The 20,329-nt window shown below is 44.5% G+C and overlaps 1 protein-coding gene across 2 annotated transcripts in view; it reads right to left on the bottom strand.

Annotated features, from left to right (window-relative positions):
• Window positions 1-20,329, bottom strand: part of HTT (huntingtin) — a 1,924,961-nt gene that overhangs the window by 1,468,218 nt on the left and 436,414 nt on the right. For both annotated transcript variants that reach the window (XM_078678546.1, XM_078678545.1), the window contains one exon: window positions 6,039-6,197. In XM_078678546.1, coding sequence (XP_078534672.1) covers window positions 6,039-6,197 — 159 coding nt within the window. The remainder of the gene's footprint in view (window positions 1-6,038; window positions 6,198-20,329) is intronic.

Below are 20,329 nucleotides of genomic sequence, written 5' to 3' on the forward strand. Positions count from 1 at the left end.
ACTCTTGTCCGTGGGGCCCTATTGACTCGGCCCATGCTGAACTGCTGGAGCCCCTATTACTCTTGCTGAGCTGCAGCTACAGGACTTACCCATTGGTAAAACACCTGTCCCTGATGGATTGCCAGTTGCCTTCTACCTTTTTTTCTTTCAACCAAGATCACCTGCTAGGGTTTTTTAATTGTTTCTCCTCTGAATCAGGCCTCACCCCTATGATGGCAGCAGAGATTGCCCTCATTCCTAAACCTGGCAAGGATCCCTCTCTATGCTCCTCCTATTGCCCCAGTGCCAAGATCTACACTAAAATCTTGGTGTATCGCCTGGAACCCTATCTCTCAGGTATAATTGAACCTGACCAAGTTGGCTTCATCCGTAATATGCAAGAGGCAGATAACATTCCTTGTGTTGCTCATCAGGTGGAGAAGACCCACTGCCATATTATTCCCACCTGTCTTCTCACACTTGACGTGGAGCAGGCTTTTGATAGGGTTAGCAGGCCATTCTTCAGAGTGGTGCTTGGGAAGATAGGCCTCGGGTGGAGCATGATATCTTGAATCATGACATCTTATGCAGCTCCTAACGCTACCTTTCGGGTCAATGGTCAACTAACGGTGGAGCCCCTAGCCATCACTATCCGGAAGACAGAGTCCATTGTCAGCATTCCTTTTGGTGGGTGTCTCATAAATTGAGAATGTTTGCAGATTACCTATTGCTCACACTCAGCCGGCTAGCGACTTCTCTCCCTGCGGTAGTTCATGCTCTGATTGACTCTGAACGTGTCTCCACTTTTAAGGTTAATATGTCCAAGTCACAAGCCTTAAAAATCACAATCCCCAAATTGGATCTTCCTGCCATACCGACCCTTGCGCCCCTTAAATAAGCTTTGCATACCATCCATTATCTGGGTCTCAATTTGACCTCCACCTTATTTTACTGGACAAAAGCTAATCTTGCATCCTACCGCAAATCTATCCTAGATGAGCTTCGCCGCTGGTGGTCCCTGCATGTACCCTGGTTGGGACGACTTAACGATGTCAAGATGTCCATCCTCCGTAAGATTCTCTACCTGTTTCAAACGTTACCAACCTCTATCCCACAAGATGACATCATACATCTTCAGCGAGACATCCGTGCCTTTATCTGAGGAGGGAGGGGATGACCCAGATTCTCGAAATCTGTCTTGATGCTCCCTGGGGCAAGCGTGGGGGGACTCGCTTGCCCCAATCTCCTTGAATACTATTGGGCATCACAACTCCATTTCATATCTGAATGGGGAGCATGGGAGAGTGAGAGGCAACAGTTCCACATGGATCGGGCTGCCGCCTGCAGAACCCTTTGAAATCGTGGCTGGCTCCCTAAGCATGCACAACCGTGGAGTGCTTATACTGTGACCCCCAACAGGACTGTCCCTGAGATTTGGGATACGATTGCACTAAGCCCATACTCACTATGTTTACCTCCCCAAACACTCCCCTGGGGCGAAACCTGGATTTTACCCCAGCCCTGGAAGATCACTCATTTCCCAGCAGGAAGAAGGGAGACTGCCACACCCTGCGCAATCTGTTCACAGGCACCTCTATTAAAACATTTGTACAATGCAAACAGGAATTCCAAATACCTAAAACAGCTCATCTGTAATATTGTCAGCTGGGCCACTGGGCATTACACCCCACCAGTATTCAAGGGGCAGCAAGACAATTTACTCCTTTTGAAACATTGGCAGGGCTTATGATAACACAAGAGATTTAATATCCTGTACCTATCAGGTCCTTCAAAACTCGGGCCCAGCACATTTGCCTACATATCAATCTCAATGGCAAACCGATACCACTGCGAGTATCTCCCAGAAACAGTGGGAGGCGCTCTTTCGAGATAGCCCCAGGAATTTATCGCAGTATACCACAATGCGAGTCAGCGTACAAACTGATGACACAGTGGTATTACACACTGACACGTCTTCGCAACATTTATCCCACCATAACTGATCTTTGCTGGTGCTGTAACTCACCACTGGTGGTCATGCACTATCATTTCCATATATTGGAAAAAAATCCTAGGCCACATTAAGAGTGCGCTGGGCTTCTCCTTCACTGCCTCCTATTTAACAGTGGGCTTGGGCATCGGTCTCATGGAACTAGTTGCCATGACGCACACGGACTGGCGGGCCACATGTTCGGTGCTGCCATGAAACGTATAGCTCTCTATTGGAAGCAACCCCCTTATGGTTTAAACGCCTTTGGCATGTTATAGCCATGGAGCTTTTATCAGATAGAATTGCACAGTCTGTTACTAAATTTACTTGCATCTGGCAGCCTTTAATTGACTATTTCACAGGCCTGGAATATACCTGCTTCAATCCTTCCAAAGTTAAAGTGCTCCAGCTGTTCAACTTAGTTGCACCTAGGCGGGAGAGGCGTGGTCCTGGCGCCTTTGATATGCTTCACATACATTTTTCCTCCTTGCCCAGGCCCTCCCACCAACTGCTAACCATATCTCACAAATACCTAACGTTTCATGTGGACCAGAAGCCTCCCTGACAATAGGCTCTTATACATCATGCCTTCTCAACTTTTGTATGTTGTTTAGTACGTTCTATTGTTTTGTAATAATCGCAGGTTCATACAAAGATTACAGACTTGCTTGTCCCTCGTGCTGTCATTCTGTTGTGTATGGAGAATTTATCGTGATGCACCTTCGCTGCTTATTACAGTGAGATATTCTCTGCTTTTCCTTGGCTATAATGAGATGAATATTATGCATGAACAGTCATATGCTTTAACCACTATGTTGATTCGTGAAACATTTTCAATAAAAAGATTCCAAGTGACAAAAGAAAAGGGTACTGATCAATAGGCTTTAAGAACATCGGAAAATCACCTTGGTACCAATGACGTAGATGTGAAAGGTCTAAAAGTGGATATTATAAGAGCACAACAGTAAAGGGGTTCATCATGCTGAATGTGTTTGGGGTCAGTTGAGGAGTTTCAGGAAATTACCACTTTGCTTCACTTATTTGTCAGCAAATTAAAAAAGGCAGGTATGACTCGTTTCCACCTTAAACTATGAATCATTCTCCAGCATCCAGTTTCAATGTTGAAAGTAGATCACTCACTTTTCCTTTCTAGTTACTATATCTAATAAAACAAAATGCATGATTACAATTTGATGTTCTAGCTCATTCACCTCTAGATGTTAATGTAGTGCGAAAAATGAGAACCAGTGGGTGAGTTCATTTAAACCCTGGTCCCTCCACTAGCATCTTCTCCATCAAGTCCTTGGAAAAGATCTTTACCAAACAGAAAACCTCCAAGGTTACTGGGCCTAAGAGTCCAAGTGGCCCTTCTATCCTCTCTTCAAGCAGAGCTCTGAACAGAAACAGTTTCCATGAAAGCAGACTGCAACTCTCCAGTTATCCCTGCTGTCTCAAAGTTCAGGCTCTTAGCCAACTCAGGGCCAAATAAAAGGACCAAGCAATAGATCTCATTGTACCATTCCAAAGACCAGGTTCCACATCTCCAGTACATTTTCCACAAGGTTACCATTATGGACATTTTAGAATTTTTCCAAGTTTGCATTATCATACCATATTACAACAGATGGATGAACAAAACGTCTACTGCACAGCACAATGAAACAATGATTTGCGGTTTTGATAGGGGTCATTTTGTGTTAATTCCACATTGGCAAAATGGCAACTTCATTGACAAATTGTGCTAATTTGCTATATTTTTCTCTTTAAAAGAACAACAGGTGGCTTAAGCCTTTATTTCAAGCATATTAATTCTGTAATGTAGCTGCTGCAATGACGTGGGGATTTATTAGCCTCTCCCCTACGGCATACATTTACAGAGTGCCTGGCACATGTTTTGCTTGCTTTGCTCAAAGGACAATGAAGAAACTTTGAATGTCCTTTACTTAACTGAAATCCTACCTTCCTTAGAGTGCCAACATGAAAATCATATAAAAACATATAATTAAGTGACTGGGGCAGCACCAGCAAAACCAAGACTATTCAGACCAGAAGATGGACAAAGAAGACTATCCAGAGGGATCAAGTGAACGGTGAAAGCATATGTAATATGTCGCTGTTGACAGGAGCCCTGTAAAAATACTGAAGTATCACAACACATACATAAACCTACAAGAGAAAAAAGAGCAATTTTGTTTTTGCCAGGAACATCTGGAGTTTACTGTAAAAGACACCTGTAGAAGGTTAATCCAAACAACTGTGTCCATACACAGAAAATACAACTCTCCTGAGTTGTTTCCGGAGTAGATCTGTTATTTACTCTCCCACGTCAGCAGTAACAAGTAGAAACGTTTACTTGCACTCTCTTACATCAGTGAAAAAGGTACAGCGACTTCCACTTCAGAAGTAGGTCCTGATGCGGCTGTCCTTTGCTACACTAGCGGCCTTCATTTAACCGCGAAAGCCAGGTGAGATTATTGCATGTTGCTACCTAACCGCTCCATAGCTAAAAATGCCCACAGCCTTGGATACCAGTGCTTGAGTGGCAGGCAGTTTGGCTTCTTCCAGTGGTGGAATGGTTACTTTAGCAGCACCCATGCATTGAAGGCACAAATGCTACTCATTTTTTGACAGGTGTGCTAGCAATGGGGACTTAAGTCTAAGGAGCATCACCTCAGGTGTTGCAGGAATCGGGAAAGTTGACTTTCTGAAGAAGTTTAGAGACCTCATCCCAGAATGGCAGAATTGTGATACATATGATACAGACTATCAGGGGTGTAGTGCTAGCAGTACCAAACTTTATAGTGGATCTCCAGTTCCAAAGAAGAGCTAGATGAGGAGGGAATGCTCCTTTGTAGCCAACTCCACCCATTCAGCACCAGGGAGGCTGTATGAAGCTTTGCATTAGAGTGAATGTGAGTATATTGGGATGGATAAGATACCAATGACTTAGCACTCAAATATTTATCCCATACTCTTAAGTCCATAGATTCAGGTGTGCTAAGGTGGGCGTTAAGGGGTCTAAGGCATTTCTCCAACCACACCACATCGCAGAAAGAGCAATTTTAACTGTCTCAGACTATAAACATTTTACAGTTATGGACAGAGGTGATGGTTGCACTAAAGGACCATGGCAATGCAAGAATGCCTTTTGTCTGACCACCTAGTACCAGCAGATCGTTTTGACTTACTTTATAAATATTGCTAGACTGATTCAATCTTCGTAGCCTTGACTTCTTCAACTGGACAATCTCTTTCCTTTCCCTCACTTACCTATGTTATCTCCCTACTTTTGTCCCCTTACCTTCTCCTAAAGTGTGGTTCTCCCCTCACCTCCATCACCATCAATCCTGCTTCACATCACTCCTAAATATAAACATGAACCGATGAAGGATCGAAGGAACACCACATACATTAAACATCCTTCTTGGTTTTCTAAGAGATGTGGCTATCCAGATGTGTAAATGGTGGCTTCAATATAATGCTGAAAAAAACTAGGTTAACCTATTTAATACCAAGGCCACAGAAGCTAAATAATTCTCAACATAGACCAAACTCAAAGCATTCAGTGAATGGATTACTGGGGCTAAAAATGTTCATAGGTGCTTTCCTGCAATCCTACTTTTCATAAGTACTGGACAATCTCATGCATGGATTAGGTTGAGATAAGTCAGTGTTTATGACTATTAATGGAAGAACTTGTGATTCTACATAGAAAGCCCTCTTCTTGAGTGCCTAGTTTCACTGTACCATAGAAAGATGTTCCATGGTGTTGCCTAAAGGCCATCTAAAATGCTTAGCAATCTTTATAATGTTAATGTTAACTGGTATTTGTATAAAGCATACACACCGGCAGGTCTCTCAGCGCTTTATAACTAAGAATACTTGATCCCCCATGTGTAGCTCTGTCTGTCAAAGTTACTTTTAAGTACCAATTTACTGAGCATGCATCAATTGTCAATGTTAAACAAATGAAAACAGAGACTGACCTCTCAACATTTAGGCAACTAAAATTCAATTAAATGTATTTAAAAAAACAGTACATAAAAGTATATTTTAAAGCCGTGGTTACCTGTAGCACCTTTCACATTGTTTATCCAGGTCTCAGCATCAAAGCGGGACTTGTTGAGAATAGAGTAAATAATGGTTCCACAGAGAATTGCAGTAGCTCCTCGGATTTGGGGATCCCCGTGGCTAATGTAATTCAGTATGTCAGATACATACTGTTCCTCTACGAAACAAAGGTATTTGAGGATAAGAGTTAATAACAAGAGTTCATAACGATGTTAGAGGAGCAATTTGCTAAGAAAACAATCAAAATACATATGCTATACTGCTAAAGAAGTATTTTTACACATAAGCAACATGTTCTTTCCAACCATATTACTCAGTGTTTAAGACACACAAAGGTGTAACCTGCAAGCAAAAATAATTGTAATAGATAACTAATACGTTCTGTGACAAAGAACACTTAAATGTTAATCCAGACCCGACACCTGAAGTTTCTAGAGAGCTTCATATGACAGAAAAAAAGGAATACAAATGACAGTAATGATCCTTCTGGTGTATACTCTATCTAACCAGATTCCTCACCTTCTTAATTTCCCTAGGCACAAGACTGGGCCCAGAATTTCTTCAGGGCAACTGTTCCCATGCGCAAGCATATACTGCCATTAGACTATGCAGCAACCTCACTCCGCCTCAGCAAATGATGGCAGAGAGCTGTATTTGGGTACCAATCCAGTATGATAACAGTTTACCTTTGTGCATACAGGCAGAATACTTGTGACAAACTGGAAGAATGACAGTGTGGGAAATCTAACTTAAGACCTGACTAAGAACCCTAAAGGTGCACTCTACATTAGAGGGATGAGGGAGAACAGTGAGATCACCAACATGGAGGCGCAAGTAGTTAGGCAGGAACTGGCGGCACTCCAACTCCTTTTGCAATCTGAGAAACCCACACACTGCCAGGGACATCTCCTGGACCCAATATTCGCTAACGGGGAGATGTTGCACATTGAGCCCCCCAAAACAGGTGGTACGGTCCGACCACCTCCTCATCTCTTTCAAGATAGGAACACCCGCGATCTCCAGCCGGAGCACGCAGGGCATCATGATTAGAAGTAGGAAGTGGGCAAACCTCTCCACCGAGGCACTTAATAAGGCTCTAATGCAAGGACCCCCAGGAGGTCGGGGAATTGAGGAAGCATGCACAGCACTTGATAATCGCATCACGGAGGCACTGGACAGCACGGCGCCCCGGTCTAACACTGCACCGAGGAGGCAGTTTAAGTCTGCCCCATGGTTCGGAACTGATCTGAGGGACAAGAAAATGAACTGCAAACGTTTGGAGAGGCAATGGAGGAGAGGGTATGGCGAGGGAGACAAGGTAGCCTACAAAAACATGCTGAGAGAATACCATGCTTTAACCAGGATTACACGCAAAACCTATTATTGCAACAAGATAGAGGGAGCAGACAACTCTGCTAAGGAGTTATTCTCCGTTTATAAAGAGATCTCCAATCTCAAGACTACGATGGCCCCGGTGAACGGGTCGACGGAGTCTTGCAATAAAATAGCTCAATTCTTCTCACAAAAGGTAGAGAAGATTTACTCCTCCTTTCCGGCAATGGCCAGAGAGGGCCACCCGGGTGGCGACATTGTTACCATGGTAGCCAGCATGGATTGCCTCAAAACCTTTACTGTTCCTTCTCGAGAGGTTATCTGCTCCATAGCAGGCAGTATCAGGTCTAGCTCTCCGAAAGTCCCCGCAACACCTAAAACGCTGAGAGGAAGCGTGGAGACGCTGGAGCCTTATATAAGTTATCTTCTAGAGCTCTCTTTTAAGGAAGGTAGGGTCCCTAAAGTTTGGAAGGAGGCCGTGGTACTCCCCTTGGAAAAAAAAAACAGCATCGGCATGGCGCAATTGGAGAATCTGCGTCCTATTTCTCTCCTACCGTATATGGCTAAAATTACGGAGAAGGCAGTTAACATTCAGCTGACAGCCCACATTGAGGCCAACAAACTAATCCATTCCACCAAGTCGGGCGTCCGTGCATTTCACGCCACCGAGTCAGCACTACTGATGGCCACGGAAACCCTGCGGAAACATGCGGATGAAGGCCACACGGCGGTGCTGATCCTTCTTGACCTCAGCGCTGCATTCGACACGGTAGCCCATCACACGCTACTACAGTGTCTTAGGAGGGGAGGGGTAGTTGAGAGGGCATGGAAATGGCTGGAGTCCTTTTTGCTGGATCGCAGCTTCCAGGTGGCACAGGGCAGTTTTCGATCTGACCCCGTCGGCTTGAAGCAGGGGGTACCCCAAGGGTCCAGCCTAAGCCCTACCCTCTTCAACTTATACGTAACTCCTGTGGCCAAGACAGTAGAAAAATATGGGCTGGAAGTCGTGACTTATCAGAGGACATACAACTGGTGGTGGCCCTGACCCAGCCGAAAGAACAGGCAGCTGATAATTTTCGCCTTTGTCTGCAGGAACTGGCGGTATGGATGGCCGACAACTGCCTTAAACTAAACGGAAATAAGACCGAGGTCTTGATTGTGGACAAAGACCAATCACTATGGACTTCGGCATGGTGGCTCACCATACTGGGTCCTCTACCTAAACCCAGCAACCAAGTGAGAAATCTTGGGGTGTGGATCGACAATAAGATCTCTTTTGATTACCACACCAAACGAGTGGCAGGCACATGCTATGGCACTTTGAAAGTCCTTAAGAAGACTCTGGACTACTTACCCCTGACCGCAAGAAAGACCATGGTCCATACATTAATTACATCCAGGCTGAACTATGGCAATGTCCTGTATTTGGGAACCAGTTTCAGATGCCTACAAAGGCTGCAGAGCGTGCAAAATGTGGCTGCACGTATGGTTCTGATGCTGCCTAGGAGAGCCGCCTCCAGGAGAGCTCTGAGTATTCTGCATTGGCTCCCTATTAGAGAACGCGTGGCTTTCAAAGCACTCTGCTTTGGCCACCGAATCTTGCAAGGGAAAGGACCCTCCTTCCTGCACAACCTGCTTGCACCATACCACCCAGCCCGCCAATTAAGATCTAGCGGGACAGGGATGGTGGTGGCGCCTAAGTTCAGGAGAGTTAGAATGGGAGGCCATTCCTTCCGGGTCTTGGCAGACCAGCACTGGAACAAATTGACTCTGGAACTCCGGCTGGAGAAATCAGAGTCCAAGTTCCGCAAAAAGCTGAAAACATTCCTGTTTCCCAAACATCAGGGCTAGGGTATGCTTAGGGGTCACATCCTGCAGCAGTTCGCTCACCACAGAGCAGTCCGCAGCGCGGGGACACACTAGTACAGTGTAACCAGGCGCTTTATAAGCTGATATAACATAACATAACATAACAGATACAGTATCCGCCATAAAGAGCATTTCAAAAGTTAAGTAACATGTTCTTTTAATGGATACTTCTAACCACAGATTCCTCCCATTTTGAAATGATACTAAAACAGTAACGAAAATATTAGAGACTGCAACCATCAAATGTGATGCCAAATCACGTTCAGATTTATTGAGGAGTTCCCCCAAAGTATCTGAAAAACGCGCAGTAGTTTCAACATTTTCCACCAAAAGTTATGCTTACAAGCAATCCATTCTCAGACATTGGCAAATTTTATCTAATGAACCTGATTTTAAAGGGATCTTTCTAAATCAGCCAAGATTTGCTTACACTCGCAGCAGAAATATCCAAGATATGCTAAATCAGCCAAGATTTGCTTACACTCGCAGCAGAAATATCCAAGATATGCTCAAAAAAAAAAAGAACACAAGCCACCACACAGGAATTGTTCAAAGGCACAATACCATGCCACAATTGCAACAACTGTCATGCAATCATTAAGGGAACTATTATTAATCATCCACGACAAGGAAACCCTATACGTCTCAAAGTTACGGCAACTTGTGACAGCATGAATCTTATATACCTACTCAAGTGCCCATGTAAACTGGTATATGTGGGCAAAACTACCAGGAAGATAAAGTCTAACTGAACATAAGAGTAATATAAGAACAAAAAATGAAAAATCGCCTATCGCGGTTCACTTTAATGAGAAAAAACACAACATTTCACAATTAAAATTCTTGGTACTTGAAACAATTACCACCATTGGAAATCAAGACGTGAACAGAAAACTCCTACAAAAAGATATCAATGGATCTTTAAATTGGACTCTTTAAAGCCATTTGGGCTCAATGAACGCTGGACCTCTCTTGTTATCTATGAACAATGACACACACAAATGTTTCATAACCACAGTTACTGCATTTATTGTAATGTGATTTATTGCCATTATTGATGTTTAGTTCACATTTTATGATTTAGTTTGTTATTAATGACCACGCTTGTGCTAGTTAGATGTTACCCGAGAGTACATCACATAATTCGGTGGGTCATCCAAGCAGATTATCCTGTTTCAATATGGCCGAACCCATTTGTCACCCTAGCCTTAGTCCGCCTTCACTCTTTAGTCACCTAGCGGTAGTCCGACTTCACTTTTTAGAACACCACGCACATACAACTCTTTATCAGCAGCGACAGGTTGGTCCCGCGTTTGTTCACTTTGAGATTACAACACACGTATACTTGCATTAGCGGTAAGTTGACAACATCGCGATTATTGCGGGGGCTAATATCAGGTCATGTTTACACCTAAGAGTGTTTAGGAGTGATTAATAACTGCATGAAAATTCGGAGGTACCGCTTGGTTTCTCTTTCGTTACTATGTAACACCCACCATGCTTTACATGTGACATATTGGTTCTTGTTCATTCAGCTGCACTACGCCTACAAGATTATCACCTTATGGGCCACAACAGGTTTACTTTTCAGAGTTTTAATTTATTTAAATGAGTTGTTTCCGGGTTTAATTTTCTCATGTTTGCAAATGTACTGTTTGTCTATCATATGCGAGATCTGTAATTGAATTGATAGAAAGATGGACCCTCATTTATACATATTATTTCTACAGATTCCCCTGACGAAGTACCTGTTATAGGTACGAAATGCATTGGGAAAAGCTCTACATTTCTATATGGATTTATGATCATGTTTTACTTCACGATGTGAATTTCAACATTGAGAATTGAAGAAATAAATCAAATGATGATGTAAATTTGATGAACTGACTATTCATTGGTCTTACACGATTTGCAACAAGAAATAGATCGCAGTGTCGATTCAATACAGCAGCGCCCAGAGGGTCGCTCCCAAGATAAAGGGAACGCTTCTTTCAACTAAAACAGTAGTCCTCAAAAGGGGGAGTGTCTGAGGAGTGAACTTTCACCAGCAAGTCCTGTAAGACAGAGGTCAAAAGGGCCCTTTCTGCAGACCTCATAGTCAAGGTGGTAATGCCCGGTGAAGGTGTCAACAGGCGTCCAAGCAGAAGCCAGTCAAATGTCTTGGTATCTCGAAAAATGAAGGTTGATATAAGGAAATTTTAGAAAGTTGAAAAGAGCTGAGATAAAGATGTAGGTGGCCCAATACCGGTCGGTAACGGCCGAAATTACCGAATTGCGGCCGTTACCGACCGGTATTGAGCATTTGGGATGTAGGTGGCTACATTTCAGATTTGGTAATTTACTGAATCGGTAATTTAAGGAATCGGTAAATTACCGATTCCTTAAAATACCGAATCGGTAAATTACCGAATCTGAAATGTAGGGAGCACTCAAGTGAGTGCTTTTCCCATTTTAGGATTCGTTATTTACCACCAACTATAAGTTGGTGGTAAATAACGAATACCTTTGAAAATGCACATCTGTGCATTTTCAACTGTGCCATGTGGCAGACATACATGCCCTTAGGGCATGTATGTGTCCCACATGTGCATACAAGCACGATTTAGGGGTGCAACAGGGTGTCAAAGTGACACCCTGGCACCCTTGAATGTGTCCCCCATTTTACCGAATCGGTATTTACAGATTCGGTAATTGCCATTCATTCCTATGGGCCTCCAGGCCCATAGGAATGAATGGCAATTACCGAATCGGTAAATACCGAATCTTACCGATTCGGTAATTGTTACCGAAAAATTATCTACATCCCATTTACCAATTCTTAAAAACAGAATCGGTAAAATTCGGTATTTAAGAATAGGTAAATTGAGATTACATACATCTGGCCCATAATCTTTTACAATGACCACCACAAAATCTTGCTGAGCAGAGACAAAATGAACAATAAAACATCCAACAGGCTGGCCCACACCAGTCCACAAACTTCACCCACAGAACCGAATAAATAGATTTCGTAGAGGGGCACTTAGCCAAAAGAATAACATCCATTAATTCAGCATGCATTTCAAATCTGCACAGCAAGGTGTGTAGATTTGGGTACAGGACCCTGCCCTTCTGCTGAGAAAGGAGGCCCTCACTAAGTATCTGTATCAGGGGGCAAATGCTTCGGCTCAACAGATTTAGGTACACTCTCCTGGACCAATCCAGAACTTTCATTATGATCTCAGCTCAGTTTTTCCTGTACTTCTAAAGAACCTGAGGAAGGAAAGGCAGGAGGGGGGAGACGTACAGGAGACCTGTGTTCCACTGAAGGCAGAAAGGGTCACCTCTGGAATATTTTAGTAGAAACCAAAGTGTGCAATAAACAAGACACTGGCCATAGCAAAATGATTCAACAAAGGCTCACCACTCCAAATGAAGATGCCCTGCACCACCTCCAAATGAAGATGCCATTCATGCCGTCTGCTGAGCTCATCCACTTTGGCTCTCAGCGAGCACATCAAATGAGTGGCAGTTAGAGATATCCCTTGAAGCCACTACCAGAGACACAGTGCTTAATGGCACAGGGTCTGTGACTCCACAACTCACAGCTTGTGGCAGTACCACATGGTGGTGGAACTGCCATTTAAGACCTGAACTGGTTGTCCATTGATGGATGGTAGGAAGGCCGTCAGAGCAATCCAAAAGGCACAAACCTCCATGAGGTTGATGGCGGGCATCTGCTCGGGAGCAAATCAATCAATCAATCAATCAATCACCCATGAGAGTCTCAAGACGCTGGGGGAAAGAGGGGGGTGGGTGCTACTGGTCGAACAGCCAGGTCTTGAGTAGCCTCCTGAAGGTCAGCAGGTTTTGGGTCCGTCGTATCCTCTTTGGGAGGGTGTTCCAGGTCTTGGCGGCAAGGAGGGAGAAAGATCTGCCACCGGTGGTTGTTCTTCGGATGCGAGGGACGGTGGCGAGGTCTGCGGAGTGGAGCTGGCGGTTGTGGATGTAGAAGAAGAGTCGTCTGTTGAGGTAGGCTGGTGCGGTCTTGTGGAGGGCCTTGTGTGCATGGATGAGGAGCTTGAAGGAAATCCTTTTGTTGACGGGGAGCCAGTGTAGGTTTCTCAGGTGGGGGGTGATGTGGTTGTGGCGTGGTACGTCGAGGATCAGGTGTGCAGAGGCGTTTTGAATGTGTTGCAGTCGTTTGATGAGCTTGGCCAGGGCTCTACCGTAGAGGGCGTTTCCATAGTCGAGTCTGCTACTGACGAGGGACTGGGTGACTGTTCTTCTTGTATCTGTCGGGCTCCACCTGTACATCTTGCGGTGCATGCGGAGGGTGTTGAAGCAGGAGGAGGAGACTGCGTTGACTTGCTAGGTCATGGAGGCTACAGATCTTAACCTTTCCCAGATAACCACCACAACATAGAGATGGATGAGGCGACCATCACTACTGTGAGCTTTAGATGGAATAGGGAGACAGCCTGAGGCATGTAAGAGTGGTGTCCAACGAGGGTGTAGCTTGATCAGCAAAGTTGGGGGGGGGGGGTGCTTCAGATTTTACAACAATCATGCTGGTATATCATATTAAAATAAATTATATGAGAAGCATGGAATGAGGAGTGTTTAGGGGCAGCGGTAAGGGAGAAGAGTGGGGATTGTTAGGGGCTCTTAAAACTCCTTATTTTGTAAAAAATAAAATAACACGTTTTAAGATCTTCAAAACAGACAGTGTGTGTACTTTTGTCTGTGTGTATGTAAAAAATCCAGGAGAAATCCGACTGACACCTCACCATGCCCAACTGAAAGCACCTGTATACAACTATTTCTTGAAAATAAATGTATTAGGGGCGGTGTAACACCCCAAACACCCCCCTTAAGCTACGCATCCACCCGGATGCCCCCTTCTTAAAAGCAGGTGTTCAAAACGCAACCCCAGTGCAGCGTCCACTGCAGACAGAGGTTCTGGTGCAAGGAATGTGTGTGTTAACAAGCATGTGGGACCAGCAGGATGCATGGAGCCAAGAGGCCTCAAAACCGGAACCCCAGATTGAGGCTGAAACATCTGGATCATAACCTGAATGTCCAGAACTCACTGAAGGATAGAAAAGTACTTACAAGCGAATGTATCAAGGACTGCCCCTGTACAGACACTCATACATGAAGGTGGCAGGTGGGATTTCGGCTCTTTGATGGAAGACGGATGGATGGCGGAAGTTTGACTTATCTGTAGGCCGTCTGCGGCTGGCTGCGGGCTGGCCCCCTTCAGCAGCCAATTATCGAGGTATGGAAATACATATGTCCATGACCTGTGATGATGTGCAGTGACTACTGCCATAACCTTTGCAAGCAGCAGTGACTGAGGGCAGGCCAAAGGGTAGAATGGCAGACCGGAAGAGCTTGGGTCCCACCACAAACTGCAAAAAGCATATGTGGGACTGCAGGATGGGCACATGAAAGTACGAGTCCTGCAACTCGTAGAACTTCATACAGTACCCTGGATGCAAAGCAGAAAAAAAAGAACCTGTAGCAAAATAAAAGTATAAATAAATGACCCTATCCTACTGCAGGAAAGTGTTCAGAATTCCTAGATCTACAATCTGCAAGAGTTCTCCAGCTTCTGTGGGCACAGGAGTACCATAACCTGCCCTTCTCTGCCCCAGGACCCTCTCTTTAGTCACTACTGACTGAATTTCTGACACATTGATAGTGTCATGATACAATTAAGTCTGAACAAAAAAAAAGAGGGAGCAGATGGGATGGAGGGAAGGAGGAAGTGTAACCCTGCTAAACGATCTGCAGCACTCAATGACCTGAGGTTCTAGTACACAACTTGGGAAGGAAACAAATATTCTGCCCCCTAATGGTAGCACATGACCATAGAAGGGGTGTAGTATTCTGTGTGTTACAGGGGGAGTAAGCTGATGCATGAGCTGGTGTCTGGAATTAGGAGTGTGAATGATGATACGGAATTTCGCTGTGTGGTTTAGAGTGTGGGATAGGAGAGTGTGACAGCTGGAGGGAGGATGGAGCCCCAACAGGACCTACCTGCAGCTCCTATTAATAAAGAGCCTAACATATAATGAAGAACGTCCTTCCTACCTGAGTGGCTTGAGACTTTGGTTTGAAGACCCTGTCCTCCGACTACGATATTTTTCTGTTGAGGTCTCAAAGGGCCAGCGTGACAATGCAGAAAGACTCTGCTGGCAGTTGCAACTATCTCTGGCAGAGAGGCCTGTTGTTGGCAGTCTGCGGCTGAATATTGTGTAAAGAAAGATGGTCCTGTCAACATGGAGGACTACTTTGGGGCCACCCATCCTCAAATCCACCACTAAGTAGGGTCAGCTCAAGCTGATGGGCAGGAGTAGCCCAGAGAGGAGGTTATGTATGGTCTGGTAAGAACAAGGAGCCAGATGAGGAGAGTTATAGAATGAGGAGATGTACACCTTTGAATAGTCTTAATCTTACGGAGAAAGCTATGCAAACAGTGTTCTAAGCACAGTGAGGAGAGGCAGCAAATATCCTTTACAGTAAGCAAATCTCTGAAATGACCCATGGAGCTTTGACAGCAATATATTCAATAAAGCATCGATGAGTGCACAGTATACATTTCTCAATTAAGTTCACTGTAGCCCGTAGCTCAGGTTAATCCACGCCTTTATGGCTTTGGGAGGTGGATGGAGGGGGACATGGGGGGCGCTCCTGGGTGTAATTCACATATTTTATGGACCCAATGCACAGAAATCAGGGTACACTGTGGTCATAATGACGAACAAAAGTCTTGTGTCAATGCACAGCACCAAGTAAATGGAGACTTTCCTCTCTTGCACGAGTCAGTCTGCCCTGGGAAAAGAGTGTTCGGGTCATATAAGGAAACAAGCTTTTTGCATGTTCACCCCCCTTTTAGGCCTTTTGTTGACTACTAGGTACTGGCGTAATGGCTCTGAAAAGCCCTGAGCCCTGGTAATCAGAGCTCCGTGAATGTGCTCCGACACTTAAAATGGTGTATGGGTGATTGCCTTATACCCAATTGGCACAGCATAATCTACTTGTAAGCCCCTAGTATATGACACCATGAGTGCCCAGGGAATGTAAATTAGAGTGTCCCTCTGAGGGACTGCGGCACTTGTTGTGCCACCTTGAGTGCGAAAGAAGTAAAACATGGCTCCCAGCCTGCCACTGCAGGCTGGTAGGGCAGTTTAAAACTGCTAACTCAACTTTGCCATTTAAGGAAATGGAAAAGCCCACTCCCCCTTTTTTACTGTACATACATCACCCCAAAGGTAGGCCTGTTCAGCCCTAAGGCAGGGTGCTATTTATTAAAATGTGGAACATGATCCAGCAGTAAAAACCCTCAAGCTCAATTGTTCCCCCAGTCGGTCGAGTGCACCCAGATGGCAAGCTATTGCCAAAGGAAGGATTCCACTGTGACAGCGATAACGGGCGATTGTACTTCTGCCAGGATCGAGAGGACTTCGAAGGACGTCGACCCCCATGGGCAAGACCACCTCCCCAGAATAGTGGACCGAGGAGTAGCCGCAGGAAGACCCAGTTGATCGCATCCATACCATCCTTGAGAATCTTCAGCATCCTGTATCCCTTGCATCAGAGCCACTACCATAGTGGTCAATGAGAAGGGGATTCAACACCTGGAAGTGATTGAAGACTGTTACTTTGCAGGAGGAAATTGTTTCTAAGGGCCTTGCTGGTCCTCCTGACTGCCTCTCTGCAGCAGTTGGTTGCTTTGAGTAACTCACAATAACCTCACTGATACTTACCAACGTTTTTCTTGATAAAGTTTCTAAGTGTCAAATTTGTTACATTGGCCAATGCTTGTTTGCAATAATATAGGAAGTGCATATTTACTGTACCTTATAATTGCTGTAGCTTCATAACCCTCCAGTGGATCTTTTTCTTTTGGCGTCTAAAATTGAATAAAAATACAATCTACATTTATAAATTGGTGTTAGATTTCTTGAGTGTCTCGTGTATTTCTTCTACAATTGTTTTGGTGCTGTTTAAATGCCTTGCATTTGTTCCTTGTGTAAGCCTGACTGCTCAGGGCCACAGCAACCCAGGGCTGAGTTAAGGGGGTCACAAACGAAACTAACTGGCCTGAAGCGGTTGGTAAGTATATTACATGGTGAGACTTACAACCACATAAATATAAAACAGCCCGTTTCCTCATGTGGCATTGCTGCAGAACTTTCATGTAAGAAAGCCTCATCAATCTTTTATATTCCAGACCTGAGAATCGGAGTGGAGGTGCAAGCTATGTAGAGACTTTGACATCATGAATGAGAGTAGTAAGCTGATGTCTAATAGTGGCAGGAGACATTGAAGATCCTGGTTAATTTAGAAAAAATAAATAGGACTATTTCCAAGGACATGGGTAAAGAAATAAGACGGCTGTTCAAGGAAAAACTGTCTCCATATGCCGTGATAAGACCGGATCAGCAACTTACAGGAATTTGTTCATTAAATGGGGAAAGAACAGATATGCAGCTATTTAATCTGAGGATATATTAGTCATTCAAAATGTTCAAATTATTGGTTTATGGTTTTCATATATAGACATGTGGTATATCCACCTTACCGATCAGTGTCTGTGACAAGTTAGTTCTTTTTTTGTAAGTTTACTTCTGTTGTTTGGGAATTGCAGTTTATGTTAATGGCTACGGTGTGTTGAAGCTTAGTATTGCAAAGCAAGTAGGAAACTTTAATATATCGACCTGTAGATTGTTTAGGGAATTCTGTATTAACATTTTCAATACCACACGGAGTCTAGCTAGCAGTTTGGGGGAGAGGTTGTGGTATCCATATATGTGTTGTTCTGTAGCAACAAGGTGTTGTGCATGGCCAAGCATTAGGGGGGAAGAGTAGTGCCTGTCACATGAGATAATGTAATACACCTGAATCTGATGGTGCAGACTGAGAAACGAGGGGGGTGGGGGGGAGTACCCCATTCATTATGTGTAAAGTTTGGGAAGAGAAGTATCTCATCAGGAAAAGTTGCACGGGGAGTTCCCCTTAGTGAGCTAAGTTATTGAAGAGTAGCAGTACCATGTCGATAGAAGTTGCATGGGTGCCCACCTGGGTGCTACGTGCAAGAAGTTCCATGGTGTTACAGGTTGCAAGGGAGTGTACCCTATGGAGTGAAACTGAGAGGAGGTGCAGTATTCTGTGGTGTTGTGGGTGGGAGATACAAGTTTTGTCTGAGTGTCCTCTGTTACCAGTCATCTTTCTGTTCAAATGAGAGCATTTGTTAGGAGTGTGGTACAGGAACCTGAGTACATTTGTGATTGTCTTGTGGTGTGTTGTGTTTGAATACTTGTGTTTGATGTAGTTCTAGTGTGCTGCAGGTGAGTACTTCTCCACCTGCTGATGTGGTCTGGTTTCAACTTGGGTATGGATGGAATAATCTAGTATTTCATTGTTGTGTCAATTATTTTGTATGTCACTATTGTGCTCAGAAGGCATCCTGACATTTTCTGAATCAATTTCCAGAGGGTGTGGCACTGGGTGTAGATTAAGTTCTTTCTTGGGTCTACCACTTGGTCATGTTGATTATGTGTGGGATATGTTGGCGTGCAGGGCTGCATTTTTGTGTCTGGGCACGTGGTGGAGTGTGTTGTCCTTCTGGGGTTGTGCGTGTTGCTTGTGGAAGGTGAAAAGTGTGAGAATTTGCTTTGTCTGTGTCACATGTGTAGTTTAAAATTGAGAGGTGGATCTCTGGGGCATTGTGTATGAGTGTAATTGCCATGACCGGTTTTGTGTTGGACTCTGGACAAGTGAGATTTGAGTTAACATATTGTATGGTTAAATGCTCCATTTTTGTTTTGTTTGTGCCTTCAATGTGTAGACTAACAGATGACGGGGAAGCCCTTTCTTGAAAAGCTGATGGGTTCAATGCCCAGAATGCTGAGTGACTGAGTTTCCGTGACCACATGTCCTGCGTGCATAACTGTTGTATGGTACCACAGTTAGTTGGCAGATATGTGGTGGTAGATTTGCTTGTCCTAGGAGGTCGCAAGATGTGCAGGTATTTAGTGCTGGGCAACGGTAGTCACAACCTAGTTGTTGTCTCATTTATTTGCTTAACATGAAGTATGGGGACCCGCTGCAGAGTTCGTGTGACTGCTAATTGTTATCTTTATGAATCTGTATGGATATTGGAGAGTTTAACAGGTTGCTGTTGGTTCAATGTTTAAATTAGGCATGTTGGAGAGCGAGTGATTGTTAATGACTGTCATTGTATTTTATATGCAGGGGAACAACTGTTCTTTGTTTTGTTGTTTGTAAAAAAGAGGCGTAGTACCTTGTGTGTACACATTCCGTGGAATACTAAAAGTGTATGATGTAACAGAATATTGGTGTGCGTGCTTTGGAGTGGGAGCTAAGCGAGTGACAGTTGGACGTAGGCTGGAGCACTGACAAAAACCATTGTGCTGTTGCTGTTATCTTAAGCGCCTAAGATGTAAAAAAGTACATACGTCCTACCCGAGTGACTCCAGACTCGGGAAGATCCTGCCACTGACTACAACAAAGGAGAATTAAACCAGCTTGCCCACGGCTGAGACTGGGGAAGAGGAAGAAGAGGACTGATGTCACTGGGGTTGTCCACGGGCTTTGCCACCAACACAGCCTCTAGGACCACAAAGGGGTGTATTACTTGTTCTAAGGGTTGCGAAGGCTGCCTTTGGTGTTAAGTGAGGTCTCAAGAGTATCCTCAGAATTTTTAGTATAGATAGAATTGACGTGCTAGAGAGAGCATATCCATAAGGTACGAAGGCACATCACTAGAAAATTCTGTGAGGAGCATTCAAGCATGATGCCTGATCATGTCACTGGAGCCATGGCAAGACCCACACAGTCCATTGAGTCCTGGTCGCACCTAAAGACATATTTTGCTGCATTCTGTCTGACTTGGACTATCTGAGCGACAGTATTCCTGAATTCCTCCCGAACCGCTGGCACAGACATAGGCCTGGGACAGACTGCTGTCAGCTCTGGGTCAGAGTCAGAAACGGTTCGAAAAAAGTTTGAATTACCTCGAAAATTTGCAGCATGGCTTCCCTCAAGGCCTTAATGTGCTGCAGGGTCGACAACGGC

This window comes from Lissotriton helveticus, chromosome 2_2 (assembly GCF_964261635.1).
Source record: "Lissotriton helveticus chromosome 2_2, aLisHel1.1, whole genome shotgun sequence".
Classification (NCBI taxonomy): Eukaryota; Metazoa; Chordata; class Amphibia; order Caudata; family Salamandridae; genus Lissotriton; species Lissotriton helveticus.